The 14,149-nt window shown below is 42.5% G+C and overlaps 1 protein-coding gene across 2 annotated transcripts in view; it reads right to left on the bottom strand.

Annotated features, from left to right (window-relative positions):
- NUP93 (nucleoporin 93) overlaps positions 1 to 14,149 on the bottom strand; it is a 111,048-nt gene that overhangs the window by 83,806 nt on the left and 13,093 nt on the right. Inside the window, exon 2 of one of the 2 annotated variants that reach the window (XM_028096528.2) lies at positions 7,481 to 7,677. In XM_028096528.2, the coding sequence (XP_027952329.2) occupies positions 7,481 to 7,659 (179 nt within the window). In that variant the 5' untranslated portion in view covers positions 7,660 to 7,677. The remainder of the gene's footprint in view (positions 1 to 7,480; positions 7,678 to 14,149) is intronic. The other variant, XM_088027382.1, reaches the window with a different exon arrangement.

Below are 14,149 nucleotides of genomic sequence, written 5' to 3'. Positions count from 1 at the left end.
AACAAACAGGGGTCATGATTTAGTAATTACTGAAATTGGGTGATGGGTATGTAGAGATTCATTAAACTTTTGTCTCTACTTCTCTGTATGTTAAACGCATTTAGTAAGGAAATTATTTAAGAAAAGAAAAAGTCGTATGAATCTACTTACTAGAAATAACTATGAAATTAATAGGATTTGTAGGGAAGAGGAAGCTCCTAGGTGAGAGTATGCAAAGCCAGACGGTGGGAAATTCTATAAAGACAAATGAGTTCAGTCCTTCATTACAAAATAGCTCCAAGGGAAAAGACCAAGTGAGCACTTACTGAATAAAAGAAATTTAAAAGAGATTTATCAAGGAGTCACAATACATAGGGCATATTTGGATTATGAGTCAAACAAATTGATAAACATTTAAGAGATGAGATATCTGAACACTGACTAAAAATCTGATATTAAAGTATTATATTTACTTGTATTTTAGATATAGAATTGTAGTTATGCTTAAAACTAATGGAATTAGTTTCTAGAGATTCACTTGGAAGTATCTGTGGATGAAATAGTGAACTGGCTGGGATTCGCTTAAAAATTATTAGGTGGGGGCATATAAAGAAAAACTGTCCCTGATTGGTAATTATTAAAACTGAGTGTTAAGATTCAAAATCTAGCCATCCCATGGAACGTGAGATACAGGCACTAAAAACTCATGAATTCAAGAAAAGTGAAACAATATTCAGAAGAAAAATTAAGCCGCAAATTGGCTTGTTTTTGGAAAAGAATACCTCTACAGAACTGAGGTACCCTGACTGCTTCATAAGCATTTATTTCACTTCTTAAACACCTCTTCAAAATATATTCTTGGCAGCTAAAAAAAAAAAATCATGCCTTTTTATTTTCTGTTTTCTGATGCTTTGACAACTGGTGCCTTGCTGACATTGGAAGGGCTGCCCTTCCCAAGGTTAGCTAATTCTGAGAGGCCAGTGAGTACAAATTTCAAATGCAAACTAATGAGACCAGAGCCCATACCCCAACGACCTCCTTTATTGGGCCACTTATCACCCTACGGCCAGGTACCAGACAACTAGAGACAGCCCCTATACCTCAGAGCCCATTGAGATTCAAACTAGCCAATCCTAAGCTTGCTGACCCTGCCTTGCCTCACTTTCCCAGGGAAACCATAATACAGGCTCTTGCCTGCATTTTCCCCTTGCTCTCACCGCATCCCGACTGACCCCAGTGCTGACCTATGATGTGTCCTGTCTCATTTCTAGACAACTGTGGGTAGAAACTCCCTTCCTTCATGACAGTCATTTTCTTGTCTGCATGTCTCACTATACCTGATTAATGCAAACCCCAGGGACTTTTAATACACCTTCCTTTTTTATCAATAGATATGTATATACATTTTTATCACCTGCTTTTTTAAAACAGCTTTATTGAGATACAATTCACATACTATACAACTGCCCATTTAACTGACTTATTTAGTGGTTTTCAGTATATTCAGAGTTGTGCAACCATCGCTAAAATTGATTTTTAGGGGGCGCCTGGGTGGCTCAGTCGTTAAGCATCTGCCTTCGGCTCAGGTCATGATCCCAGGGTCTTGGGATGGAGCCCTGCATCGGGCTCCCTGCTCCGCGGGAAGACTGTTTCTCCCTCTCCCACTCCCCCTGCTTGTGTTCCCTCTCTCGCTGTGTCTCTCTCTGTCAAACAGATAAATAAAATCTTTTTAAAAAATTGATTTTTAGGGGCGGCTGGGTGGCTCAGTCAGTTAAGCGTCTGTCTTCGGCTCAGGTCATGATCCCAGGATCCTGGGATCGGGCCCTGCATCGGGCTCCCTGCTTGGCGGGGAGCCCACTTCTCCCTCTGCCTCAACTGTTTCCCCTGCTTGTGCTCTCTCTGTCAAATAAATAAATAAAATCTTTAAAAAAAAATTGATTTTTAGAACACTTTCTTCACCCCACAAAGAAACCCCCGGCTCATCAGCAGTCACTCCCCATGACCCTCAACCTACCCACCCCTCCTTGGAAACCACTAATCTACTTTCTACTCAATTTGCCTATTTAAGACATTGCACATAAATGGAGCTCTACAATATGTTATCTTTTGTGACCGGCTTCTTTCACTTCGCATAATGTTTTCAAAGTTCATCCATGTTGGAGCATGTATTAACAGTTCATTCTTTTTATTGCCAAGTAGTATTCCATTTTACAGGTATGCCACCTTTTATTTATCAATTGATCAGCTGACAGACATTTGGGTTGTTTTCACTTTTTGACTATTATCAATGATGCTATGAACACCCACGTACAAATTTTTATGAGACTGACGCGCTACCTACTGCGCTAACGAGGCACCTCCACGTACAAATTTTTATATGGACAACTGTTTTCATCTCTCTTGGGTATACTCCTAGGAGTGGAATTGATGAGTCATATGGTTACACTGTTTAACCTTTTGAGGAACCACTGGACTGTTTCCCAAAGTGACTGCAATACTTTATATCCTACCAGCATATGAGAGTCTCAATTTTTTCCACATCCTCAACACTACTAGGGTCTGCCTTTGACTATAGCCAACCTAGTCCGTACGTGAAGTGATTGTCAAGGTGGTTTTGATTCACGTTTCCCTGAGGGCTGGTGATGCTGAGCTTCTCATAATTTGCTTGCTGACTGTGCGTACATCATCTTCGGAGAAACAGCCATGCGGATCTTGCTCATTTTTAAACTAGGTTGTGTTTTTATTGTGTTATAAGTTTTTACATATTCCGAATACAAGTCCCTTATCAGATATGTAATTGGCAAATATTTGCTCCCACTCTGTGGGTTATTTTCTCACTTTTTTCAAAAACAAATATTTTATTTATTTGTCAGAGAGAGAGTGCACGCACACAAGCAGGGGGAGTGGCAGGCAGAGGGAGAAGCAGGCTTCCCGCTGAGCAGGGAGCCGGATGTGGGACTCGATCTCAGGACTCTGGGATCATGACCTGAGCCGAAGGCAGACGCTTAACCAACTGAGCCGCCCAGGCGTCCCTATTTTCTCACTTTCTTAATAGTGTCCTTTGAAATATGAGTTTTTAATTTTGATGAAGTTCAATTTATCAATTTTTTATTCTGTCACTTGTGCTTTCAGCTCATATCTAACAAAGCTCTGCCTAACTTCAGGTCAGAAAGATTTATACCTATGTTTTCTTCTAAGAGTTTTAAAGTTTGGGCTCTTACATTTAGGTCTGTCTTACATTTAGTTAAGGTGTCCAACTTCTTTCTTTTGCATAGGATATCCAGCTGTCCCAGCATCATTTGTTGAAAAAACACTGAGTGCTCTTGGCACTTGCTGAAAATCAGCTGATCACAGACCCATGGATTTATTTCTGGACTCATCATTCTATTCGATTATTTATCCTTATGCCAGTACCACACAGTCTTGACTATGGTAGCTTTGTTTGAAGTTATGAAATTGGAAGTGTGAGCCTTCCAACTTTCTTCTGACTTTTAAAGGTTGTTTTGGCAACTCTAGGTGTCTTTATTTCCACATGGATTTTAGGATCCACTTGTAAGTTTCAGCAAAAAAGCAAGCTGGAATTTTGATAAGGATTCCACTGAATCTGCAGATCAATCTGGGCAGGTATTAACATCTTAACAATATTAAGTCTTCTGATTTGTGAACATTGGGTCATTCTATGGTAGTGCATATTTTCATTCTTTTGTATTACTGAAAAATACTCCAAGTATTGTACCACATCTAATCAACCTGTCCCCTACTGATGGATGTTTTGAGTTTTTAATTTTTGCTATTACAGATAATACCACAATGAATATCATTCTGCACACATCTTCTGTACTTTTGCCAGTGTGTCTTTGGGATAGATCCCTGGAAAAAGGACTGCTGGGTCAAGGGTAAATTCGCCTGATATTGCCAAATTGTGTCCGACAGGTGCCATATCCCCGCCAGTGATATCTCAGAATGCACCCAGTACCAGGCAATTTTAAGGTGGACTAGGGTTGAGAGCCTTGAAATTAAAAAAAAAAAAAAAAAACTAGCTATGAGAGTACTCAGAAAAGTCATCCGAGTGGGTGTTGCCTGCAGGAACTGTCCAGTGAATAGGCAGAAGCCTTGATGGGGAAAGGTGGACAGAGAACTGAGGAAAAAGGGGAAGGAATTTAGAGTAAGAGGAAGGCTTTACAAATAAAGGCTATACCAGAAACTTCCATCTTCTAAGGGTGGAAAAATCCAAATGTTCCTTGCTTTCTACCTGCCTCAATTTCCATAAACTAGGCAGCTTCTCCTGAGCAAAAAACCACAGAGGCTGGAATCAAACACTCTAGGTCCCAGGAAAGTAAGAGGACAAAAGGTGTCCTCAGTACACACAGGGAGCAGTAACAAAGTCAGGAGGCCTGGGTTCAAGTCTCACCTCTCTCACTGCCTAAAAATCTTAGATGCATCCGTTTTCCAAGCTTCATTTTCTTTCTCTGTTAAATCTGAAGAAAAATCCCTGCCTCACTCACCTCTCAGGCTTGTGAAGACCAGTCAGGAGAACGTCTGTTCTCCTGACAATTCTTGGGAACTGAAAAGTGCCATACAAATGGGAGAGATTCTTACTGAGCAAGCTGGATTTGAATTCTGGCTTGGCCACTTGCTATCTGACGTTTCTCAATTATAAAACAGAGATAATAACACTTATTTCACAGGCTTATTTTAAGAAGAAATTATATAATGCATGTAAAGTGCTTGGCACGGTGCCTGACAAAGAGCAAGTTCTCAAAAAGGTTGCTTAGTAGTATTACCACAAGTAAAGTTATCATTTACTGTAAAACTTTGGGCAAATAAATGTTCATATATGCTTTGCACGAACATGGAGAAAAGTGTGAAAGAAGCAGCAAATCAGTAACACTAGTTACCTTGGGGGATAAAGTTAAGGAGAGAGAGTGATTGCTGGCTTTCTCTTTGTACAACTCTAAGTTGTTTGGCTTCTGAGTCTGACTGAAAAAATCCAATGAGGCATCTCTGATGGGAAAAAAGGGGGGATGCGATTGAAAATGGGTACCCAGGGAGGGCTTCACAGCTACTGATGATATTCTATGTCTTCACTGTGCAACGGGCAACTCATTTTATTATTATTTACACCAGGAGTCAGCAAACTTATCCTGTAAAAGGCAGGCAGTAAATATTTCAGGCTCTGCAGGCCATACAGTCTCTGTCATAACTACTCAGCTCTGCTATTGTAGCACAAAAGCAGCACAGACAATACATAAATAAGTGTGGCCATGTTCCAATAAGACTTTAACAGGCAGCGGGCTGGATCTGGCTCATGGATCATAGGCTGATAACCCCTGATTTACACCTTTATATATGTTATGCATATTCTTCTTCATGTCTGAAGAAATTTAACAATTTAAAAATATCAAACACACATGCAAAAAAGCTTTCAAATCTGTTCCCTAAAATGAAAAATCCAACAAAGTATATTTAAACAAATGAATTCAGCACAGAACAATTCAATCTTAAATCTACAATCTAATCTTAACTAAAATCTTAAAGACACATTTTCTTCCAAAATTTATTTCATGTAAGAAAATTTTTCCTGCTCAGTTCTCTCCTCTGCCTTCACCCTGTACTAAAATATTCACATCACACTTTATGTCTGCCTATCAAGGTGGAAAAATACAGTCATCAGCCCTTCAGGTTTCTTTTTAAGCACCTGCCCCACCCCATACCCATTCTCTCAATGTTTCAACTTCCTCCTCCTTAAAATAATGAATTTAAGGTAGAAAGAAATGAGGAAGAATGGAAATTTACAAGAAAGAGAGCATGACTGATAATTGTTACCAAGAAAACATTTTCCCTTTTTGCTCTTAATAGGCTGTAAAGCTGATGCAATTAAATTATAACTATAGCAACTCAGCTGGCATCACGGTCCCTTTGCTCCGGCAGCATCCTTGCACACAAGCACAGACCTTGCGTGCTCAAGGCTGAGGCTAACTGCAGGCAGTCAGCAGCAACAGAAAGGAGCCTGCCGGAGGACAAGTAAGCAGCGATGTCTAAAGGCTGGCAGGGGTGATGGGGAACGGTGTAGGGGAGCAACTGGCTGGATTAAAAAAAAAAAAAAAAAATCCCTGCCAGGGTTCCTCTGATTTGTCTTCACCAACACCAATGGAACTGAAACTAACCAGTATTTAAAAAAATAAAATTCTGGGGAGACCTACAGAAGAATTCCCACAACATCCTTACTAACTCAGCTGAGCAGCCAAAGCATTCGGCTTTCAAGATTAGTTGGGAAAAGAATGTAGACCTTATGCTCACTCTTGTGACATTTATTACAACCCAAAATAACGTCCCTGTAGAAACATCAGCACTTAGGTCTTTCTCAAGTTCAAGCAATGAAGACTGAGCAGATGACTGACAATTTCCCACATCTCCCACACAGAATCTCAGTGATTTTCCAGACCCACTGAGGTCACAAGTACCGGCACCCCTCCACCCTTCCCTGGCCCTTCCATCGGGGCTAAAACAGCATATGCTCTGGAGTCAGCCTTCCTAGGTTTGAGATCCGGCTCAACACTCACCAGTTGTGTGACCTGACAGTTACGGGCCCTCTCTGAGCCTTAGCTGCTCAACTGTAATAAGGGGACAACAGTCCTAATATTCGTTGTGAGGATTAACAAACTCTGAAGTCTAGCCAAGTTTCTGACACATAAGTCATCAGTAAATCACATTTCTTATGGAAAGCGGCAAGGTTTTTTTTTTCTGTCTCCCCAAAGTACAAGCTCCTTGAGGGCAAGAACCATGTCTAATTCATGGTTGTAGCCCCAGAGATGGCCCAGAACTGGCTAGTGGGGCCCCCAACACATGACTGTGGAATCAACAGCCCACTCCTGCTCCAGTAGCAGCAGAAGCCACTGGCCAGACAAACAGCCAGTACTTTTCTTCAGCTGCCCACTCTCCAGTTCTATGGTCACCTGGCAGGCACTACGCGTCCAAGGCCTTGTAGTAGCAGCTGTTGGGGTCGCTAATGATGACCAGACAGAATCACCCCTCACGTGGATGGCTTTTCATCACTGACTGCCCGTCAATTTCTTCCGCATGCATTTAAAAAGTGTGCTCATCTCTGAGTGCTCCCTGGCTTTGAAGGTAACACTTATCTGTGTAAACCACACTTACTAATACAGTAACAGGAGCCACTTATGACCCAATGGTCAGCAAAGTCAATCAGGAACTACTGTAACGGGTTTCTGTGTGACAAAGCTCTTCGTCCTTTCCCATCCTGATCATCTCTGCCTGTGATACGGGCTCACAGCTTGGTTAGACAGACAAGCTGGAAAACCTGGGGGCAGGGAAACAGAGCAAAGCTGCTGACCTGTTTAAAAAAACCTTTCTGAATTCCCAAGAATCAGGTTTGTGTCTGTCATTTACAGACTGCATCTTAATTCAAGAGAGGAAAAGAAGAATCGGATCCTGCCCCTGAGCCACCCAGTAGCAGTGCTGCCTCCCCACCAGTACTCACGCCTTGACATCTGCTGTCTCCTGAGACGTGCGTGTGAGGGTACGGGAACGCAGGCGCTCGCCTGCCTGCTGGATCTCCTGCAGGTTCCGTTCCACATGGGGAAGCTCTGAGATGCCCTCAGTCTCAGCAGCAAGCTGTTCAGCTTGCTGAAGGAGCTCACCAAACCCCTCAGTATCCATTGGAGTTGCAGATCCTAGCTGGGGGAGGAAAAGAAGAGACCTAAATCAAGGGGAGGACAGGCTTCGAACGCTGCCCGAGTCTGTTATAAGCTAAATGGAACACAAGGACTTTTTGTAAACAGACAAGGAGACAGCTCACCAACAAGCAGGATTTGTTCCTGAACAGAGCCCAAGAACAGGCCTGACAGAGAATATGAGTCAGACTGTGAAGAAATAGATCATTTCTGTGCATATTGACAACCCCAAGATTGATTCCTGCCACAGAACAAATGCAAAGATATTAAGCTAGACCAGAATTCCTGCCTCCTTCCACAGACTCAAAGCTGACAAGAAATGGAAACCCCGGTGGCAACCGCTGAGAGGCTAAACAACAACAACCCTGAACCTCTTATTCCTCCACCTTTCTTAGAAAAACCCCACCATCCAGAGAGGGTGGGGCAATTTATAAGGCCCTAATCTCATATGATTCTCAACAACTCTACTGAGGCTCCTGAGTGGACCTGAGAAGCAACTCCAGTCCACAGAGCTGTCAGGTGCCCAGGGTATTCTCGGCGGCAATGTGGCTGGATGGACACAGGAACACAGGTCTTCTGACTAATCCTGTCTTATTCTCACACACCTGCTCCTTCACTAACATAAAAGACAGTCTTTTAAAATTCACGTTCAAGGGGCACCGGGGTGGCTCAGTCGTTAGGTGTCTGCCTTTGGCTCGGGTCGTGATCCTGGGGTCCTGGGATCGAGCCCCGTATCGGGCTCCCTGCTCAGCGAGAAGCCTGCTTCTCCCTCTGCCACTCCCCCTGCTTGTGTTCCCTCTCTCGCTGTCAAACAAATAAATAAAATCTTAAAAAAATAACAAATAAATAAATAAATAAAATTCATTTTCAAGTCTCCATTCACACATTCTTTAGTTTACAAGGTTACTGAGAGCAGAGAGCTGCTGGTTATAGATGACGTTCAGGACGTGAGACTTAATTGTTACTATACCTACTACTTTTAGAAATGCCATTGCTGGGGCACCTGGGTGGCTCAGTCAGGATGTGTCCAACTCTTGATTTTGGCTCACGGCATGATCTCAGGGTCGTGAGATCGAGCCCCTTGTCTGGCTCCATGGTGGGCGTGGAGCCTACTTAAGATTCTCTCCCCCTCCCCCGCTGCCCCTCCCCTACCCCCTCTCAAAAAAAGAGAAAGAAAAATAAATGCCATTGCTACTAATAATTGTATTAATAAAAATAGCAGCTGGCTTCTAGACCATAAATATTAACAAGACCACCTGTTTTTCTCCAACAGCTGACTGAGTAAAGTCCTATGAACAGTGATGCTATTTGAAGGACATTACATATTTATGAATCTTATATATACTGTATCATCCTTGTATAAGATTCTTTTTTTTTTTTTAGATTTATTTATTTATTTATTTATTTATTTGAAAGAGAGAGAATGAGAGAGACAGCACATGAGAGTGAGGAGGGTCAGAGGGAGCAGCAGACTCCCCGCCGAGCAGGGAGCCCGATGCGGGACTCGATCCCCGGACTCCAGGATCATGACCTGAGCCGAAGGCAGTCGCTTAACCAACTGAGCCACCCAGGCGCCCCATCCTTGTATAAGATTCTTGACCAAGAGAATGTTTTTAACTCTACCACTACTTATATCAACAGAACATAAACAGTATCACCATCATTAAAAAAAATTGACATTGTTAAAAGGTTAACAAAATTATTTATGAAAAAACTAAAATCCTTTAAACAGTAGCTCTTGTTGGATTATACTTTTCTTCTTTGTTTTAAACCCATGTCTTCTGGGTGCCTCTGTGGCTCAGTTGGTTAAGCGACTGCCTTCGGCTCAGGTCATGATCCGGGAGTCCCGGGATCGAGTCCCACATCGGGCTCCCTGCTCGGCGTGGGGTCTGCTTCTCCCTCTGACCCTCTTCCCTCTCGTGCTCTCTCTCTCATTCTCTCTCTCTCAAATAAATAAATAAAATCTTTAAAAAAATAAAAGTAAAAATAAACCCATGCCTTCTACTGCACCTTTGGTCTACAATGGTAGTTACGATGGTGATGTAATATACAATTATATCTCAGCTATAAAGCACTGGTTATTGTTAAAAGGGCATGGTTATCAACATAAATCCACAGCAGGAGAATGAGGACTTTTTCAAATGGACATTAAAAGACATTAACTTTAAAGGTAAAGGCACAAGGTTAAAACAAAAATAGCTCAGCTGGGTAAACATAAAAACACTTGGGTATTCTTTAATCTTTATAGACAAAAAGTCATATACACACTAATTCTCTTCCTAAAGTTTCTAAATAATCATTGGTGTTGTTTTGACCCAGTAGAACGAGGCTGTAAGTGGCCATCTTTATCTGTGGGAAAATGGGGATGGGAGAACAAGGAACACATTCTCCCAAACATTAGAAAGAAATGAGTATTTTTAAACAACAGCTCCTGTCTGATAGAGAAACGCTTTTCCTCAGAAACCAACAGGGCCAATAACATTCTACTAACAGAAACACGGTCGCTCACCAGAAAGGGGAAAGCAAAGTAATATGCTGCCTCTTCCCCCTACCCCTTTTTTTTTTTTTTAAAGATTTATTTATTTATTTGAGAGAGTGAGAATGAGAAAGAGAGAGAGAGTGTACATGAGAGGGGGGAGGAACAGGCTCCTCGCTGAGGAGGGAGCCCGACGCGGGACTCCATCCCGGGACTCCAGGATCATGACCTGAGCCGAAGGCAGTCGCCTAACCAACTGAGCCACCCAGGCGCCCCCCCCACCCCTTTTTACTCTAAGATAAAAATAATTTGTGTCACAGAGCCAAAAGACAAAAAACTACTTTTTTTCTTTCATAAGGAAAATTTTAGAACTCCCCGAATAAAGAACTGAATGAAACAAACTTTTCTAAGTTTAAAAAAAAAACAGGAAAAAGAAATACATCTAACATTTTGCATCCATGCCAGATAAATTGACAAAGGATATGCTCAACTCCTCAAATGACCTGCCCATACAAAGACTTATAGAGTGATGGAGAATATAAATAATAAATGCAAAATAAAAGTCATGATTTACTTTAATACGGTCCAGTAAATAAGATTTTTTAAAAGATTTATTTATTTAGACAGAGGGAGAGAGCACAAGCAGGGGGAGGGGGGCAGAGGGAGAAGCAGGCTCCTGCTGAGCAGGGAGCCTACTGTGGGGCCTCAATCCCAGGACCCTGGGCTCATAACCTGAGCAGAAGGCAGACGATTAACCGATTAACTGACTGAGCCATCATCTTCTGAGCTCTAATCTTTGTCAACAAAACCTGCTCCTCGGTCTTCTCAGTGTGGAGCTGCCACTACTCAGCTGCTTGGGCCAAAATCCTTGAAAGCCTCCACAACTCATCCAGGCCAACAAAGTCTTTCAAATCTACCTGCAAAACGCACCTAGAATCTACTTCTTCCCACCACCTCCACCCACTCAAGTCATTATCACCTCTTCCCTGGCCTCCCTGCTTCAACCACTGCCTCCTATAGTCTATGTGATCCCTTCAAAGGATCCTTCCTCTGCTTAAACCTCTTGTACAGAGTGAAGCCCTAAAGAGCAGACTTACATCCTCTTACCTCCCAGACTCATCTCCAGCCCTGTCTCCTTTTCCTTTCCTGGGCTCCAGTCACCCTGGGGCCTCCATGCCAGTCCCCCAATGGGTCAGGCACATTCCTGCCCTAGAGCCTTTGTACGCCTTCTTTCCTCTGTCTGGAATGCTCCTCTCCCAGATACGCTCCTAACTGATTCCCTGTCTCTGTTTTTGACGCCAACCTAGAAAAAAAATATTTAAGAGTGCAATCTGCAACCACCCCTAGCACTCCTCCTCTCCCTTACTGTCCGTCATCCCTGCTAGAATGTAAGCTGCACAGGACAGGGATTTTGTGTTTGTGTTTTGTTCACTGATGTATCCCAAGCTTCTAGAACAGCACCTAGCACACAGTAGGTGCTCATTTGTTGAATGAATAAAAGTTTTATTCTTCCATTTGTGGAGAGTCTTCTTGAAGGCTTCCTGCATTTTCCTGCCAAATCAGCACCCACGGGCAAGCAAAGACCAGAGCAAAAACATTCCCTTCCGACTACCAACTGATACTTAACATTTCTGAGGCTGCACAGCATAAGGCAGTGACAGTATAAATGGCATGAATTCAGATCACACTTGGTCCAGATTAGTACTTTCCCTCTAAATACCCAGACAAAAACCAATGGTATTTTAGAGGAAAATAAACAAACCCCAGTTTTCAGGTGAACAGAATACCAAACCAAAAGAATAAATACACGGATAGAAAGAATTTCATTATACAACTTCAGAGTAGAAAATAAGCTTGTTCCATGTCTGTCTGAGAGAAAAGAGCTATATATTTAATACAATACTTGGGAAAAACTGGATCTGTCCTGCATTATAACTCACCCAGTGGAAATTAATTTATAAAAGTTATTAAAGTTTCCAAATCTATACTCTGATGCAGTCATCATCCTGTTTCATTAAAATTTTTAAATTATGATTAATTTCATAAATATAAGGACAATTTTTACCCCCTCCACAAAATAAATACCAATTTAGCCATAAAATATATGTGTTAAACCAACCAAATACCAGTTTTGACTCAAGATACTAAAAGCTGACCATGAAAATAACTTCACTAGTTTTGTCGAAGAGAGAACTTGGGGGTGGGGGGAATGAAGTCTAAGCCCTTTGTTGGAAAATCTGGCCAGGACACATGCAGAGACTGGACACCAGCTGTACCCTTGACGAGCTATGGAGGAGGAAGCCAGGAAGAAGCCACATGGAGGACCCAACCAAGGAAGCCGAATGTGAAACAGTCAGTGCAGCAAGATTGGGGCTAGAAGGGAAAGGGCTAGCACTAGGGCTCCTCTGCCATCAAGGACTGAGCCTGACTGAAGAGGCCTTAGGAAACACTGAGAGCTGCTTCAGAGAATATCACAGGGTACCAATGCCCTGGGCATCAAACCTCTCCCATGCCACTTAGCAGAAGTCCTAGTGAGCCTCCCTAGACCTCCTCAAACACCAGAGCAAACAAAAGCTTTAAAATGAAGGGCAAAGGTACCCCTGCTGTTAGAAAGCAAGACTGGTTACTCTTGGGGGGAGGGGGCCAATGTGACAGAAGGGAGAGTTCTGAGAGGCTGGTAATTTTCTGGGGTTTTTTTTAGCTGAGTGCTGCTTAACAGTGTGCTCACTTTGAGGCAATTCACTGAGCTGGACTCAGGATTTGTGCACTCTTCTGTGTATCATACTCCAATAAAAAAGTTACTCCCAAAATGAGAAATAATAATCCATGGTTTTTCAGAGGCTACAGTAGGACACCCCACGATGTTAGAAATAAGGAATGCTCTTAGTGAGAAGTTTCTGTTATCGAGATCTCTTCACTACACATAGAGGATGCTGAGAAAATTAAGCAGAGAAAAAATTAAAGCCCAGAGCTTTAGAGAGACAGCTTCTACCTACAGCTAAAATCAAGGGCTGAGCAGACTTCCATTTCCTCAAATTAGTCAGCACTCACCTGTCTGTCATTCAGTATCCAAAAACTGCCCCTTCTAGGCACATAAACATTCTTAAATGAGAGGGGAAAAAAAAAAATCTCCAAATTGCATATAGGATGAAATGAACTAGATAAAAAGGCAGAGCAAAAATGCATCAAATAATTTCAGTTCACTTGCTATTAATAATGTGTCTTAATTATGAAAAATATGGTGATTTTCACATTCTCAATATAACCACGTTAAATATTTAATCAAGCCAGAAAAGAGTAGTGTAGTATAATAAAAAATTTATTTGGTCTTTGTCCCAGTTCCTGGCACAAAGCTCCTAAAACCCTTGGAATACCCTGAGATTATGAGTCTTTTTGTAACTTACAAGGAGGCCCCCTTGAGCACACTTGAGCTTATGTTAATGAGGTGACTTGGAGTGGGATGGGAGGCTGGATAGCCTCAGGGTGGGACCAGTCACCAGAAAAGACCAAATGATTAGAGGGTTGGAGCTCTCAGCCCCAGCCACCAACCTCTGGGAAGGAAAAGGGGACTGCAGATGAAGCTCTACAAAAACTCTTAACAATGAGATTTGATGACCCTCTGGGCTGGGGACCACATGCTGGGAGGGTCGCACACTCCAGTTCCATAGAGACAGAAGCTCCTGTGCTCAGGGTCCTTCCAGACCCCTACCTCTCTATCTATCACACTGCTCATCTGTATTCTTCATAATAAACTGGTAAACATAAGTAAATGTTTCTCTGAGCTCTATGAGCCTTTCTAGCACATTAATGGAACCTGAAGAGAGGCTTGCGGGAACCTCCCATCTATAGCCAGTAGCTCAGAAGCACGGGTGACAACCTGGCCTTCTGACTGGCTTCTGAAAAGGGGTGGGGGGTGCACAGTCTTGTGGGACTGAACCCTTAGGCGGTGGGATCTGATGCTGTCTCCAGGTACACAGTGTCAGAAGTGAGTTAAACTGTA

This window comes from Eumetopias jubatus, unplaced genomic scaffold, assembly GCF_037043125.1.
Source record: "Eumetopias jubatus isolate StellerSeaLion01/CBP00866 unplaced genomic scaffold, mEumJub1_p1.0 scaffold_10, whole genome shotgun sequence".
NCBI classification, from domain to species: domain Eukaryota; kingdom Metazoa; phylum Chordata; class Mammalia; order Carnivora; family Otariidae; genus Eumetopias; species Eumetopias jubatus.
The sequence above is the reverse complement of the archived record's forward strand: the minus strand, read 5'-3'. Positions and strand labels throughout refer to the sequence as shown.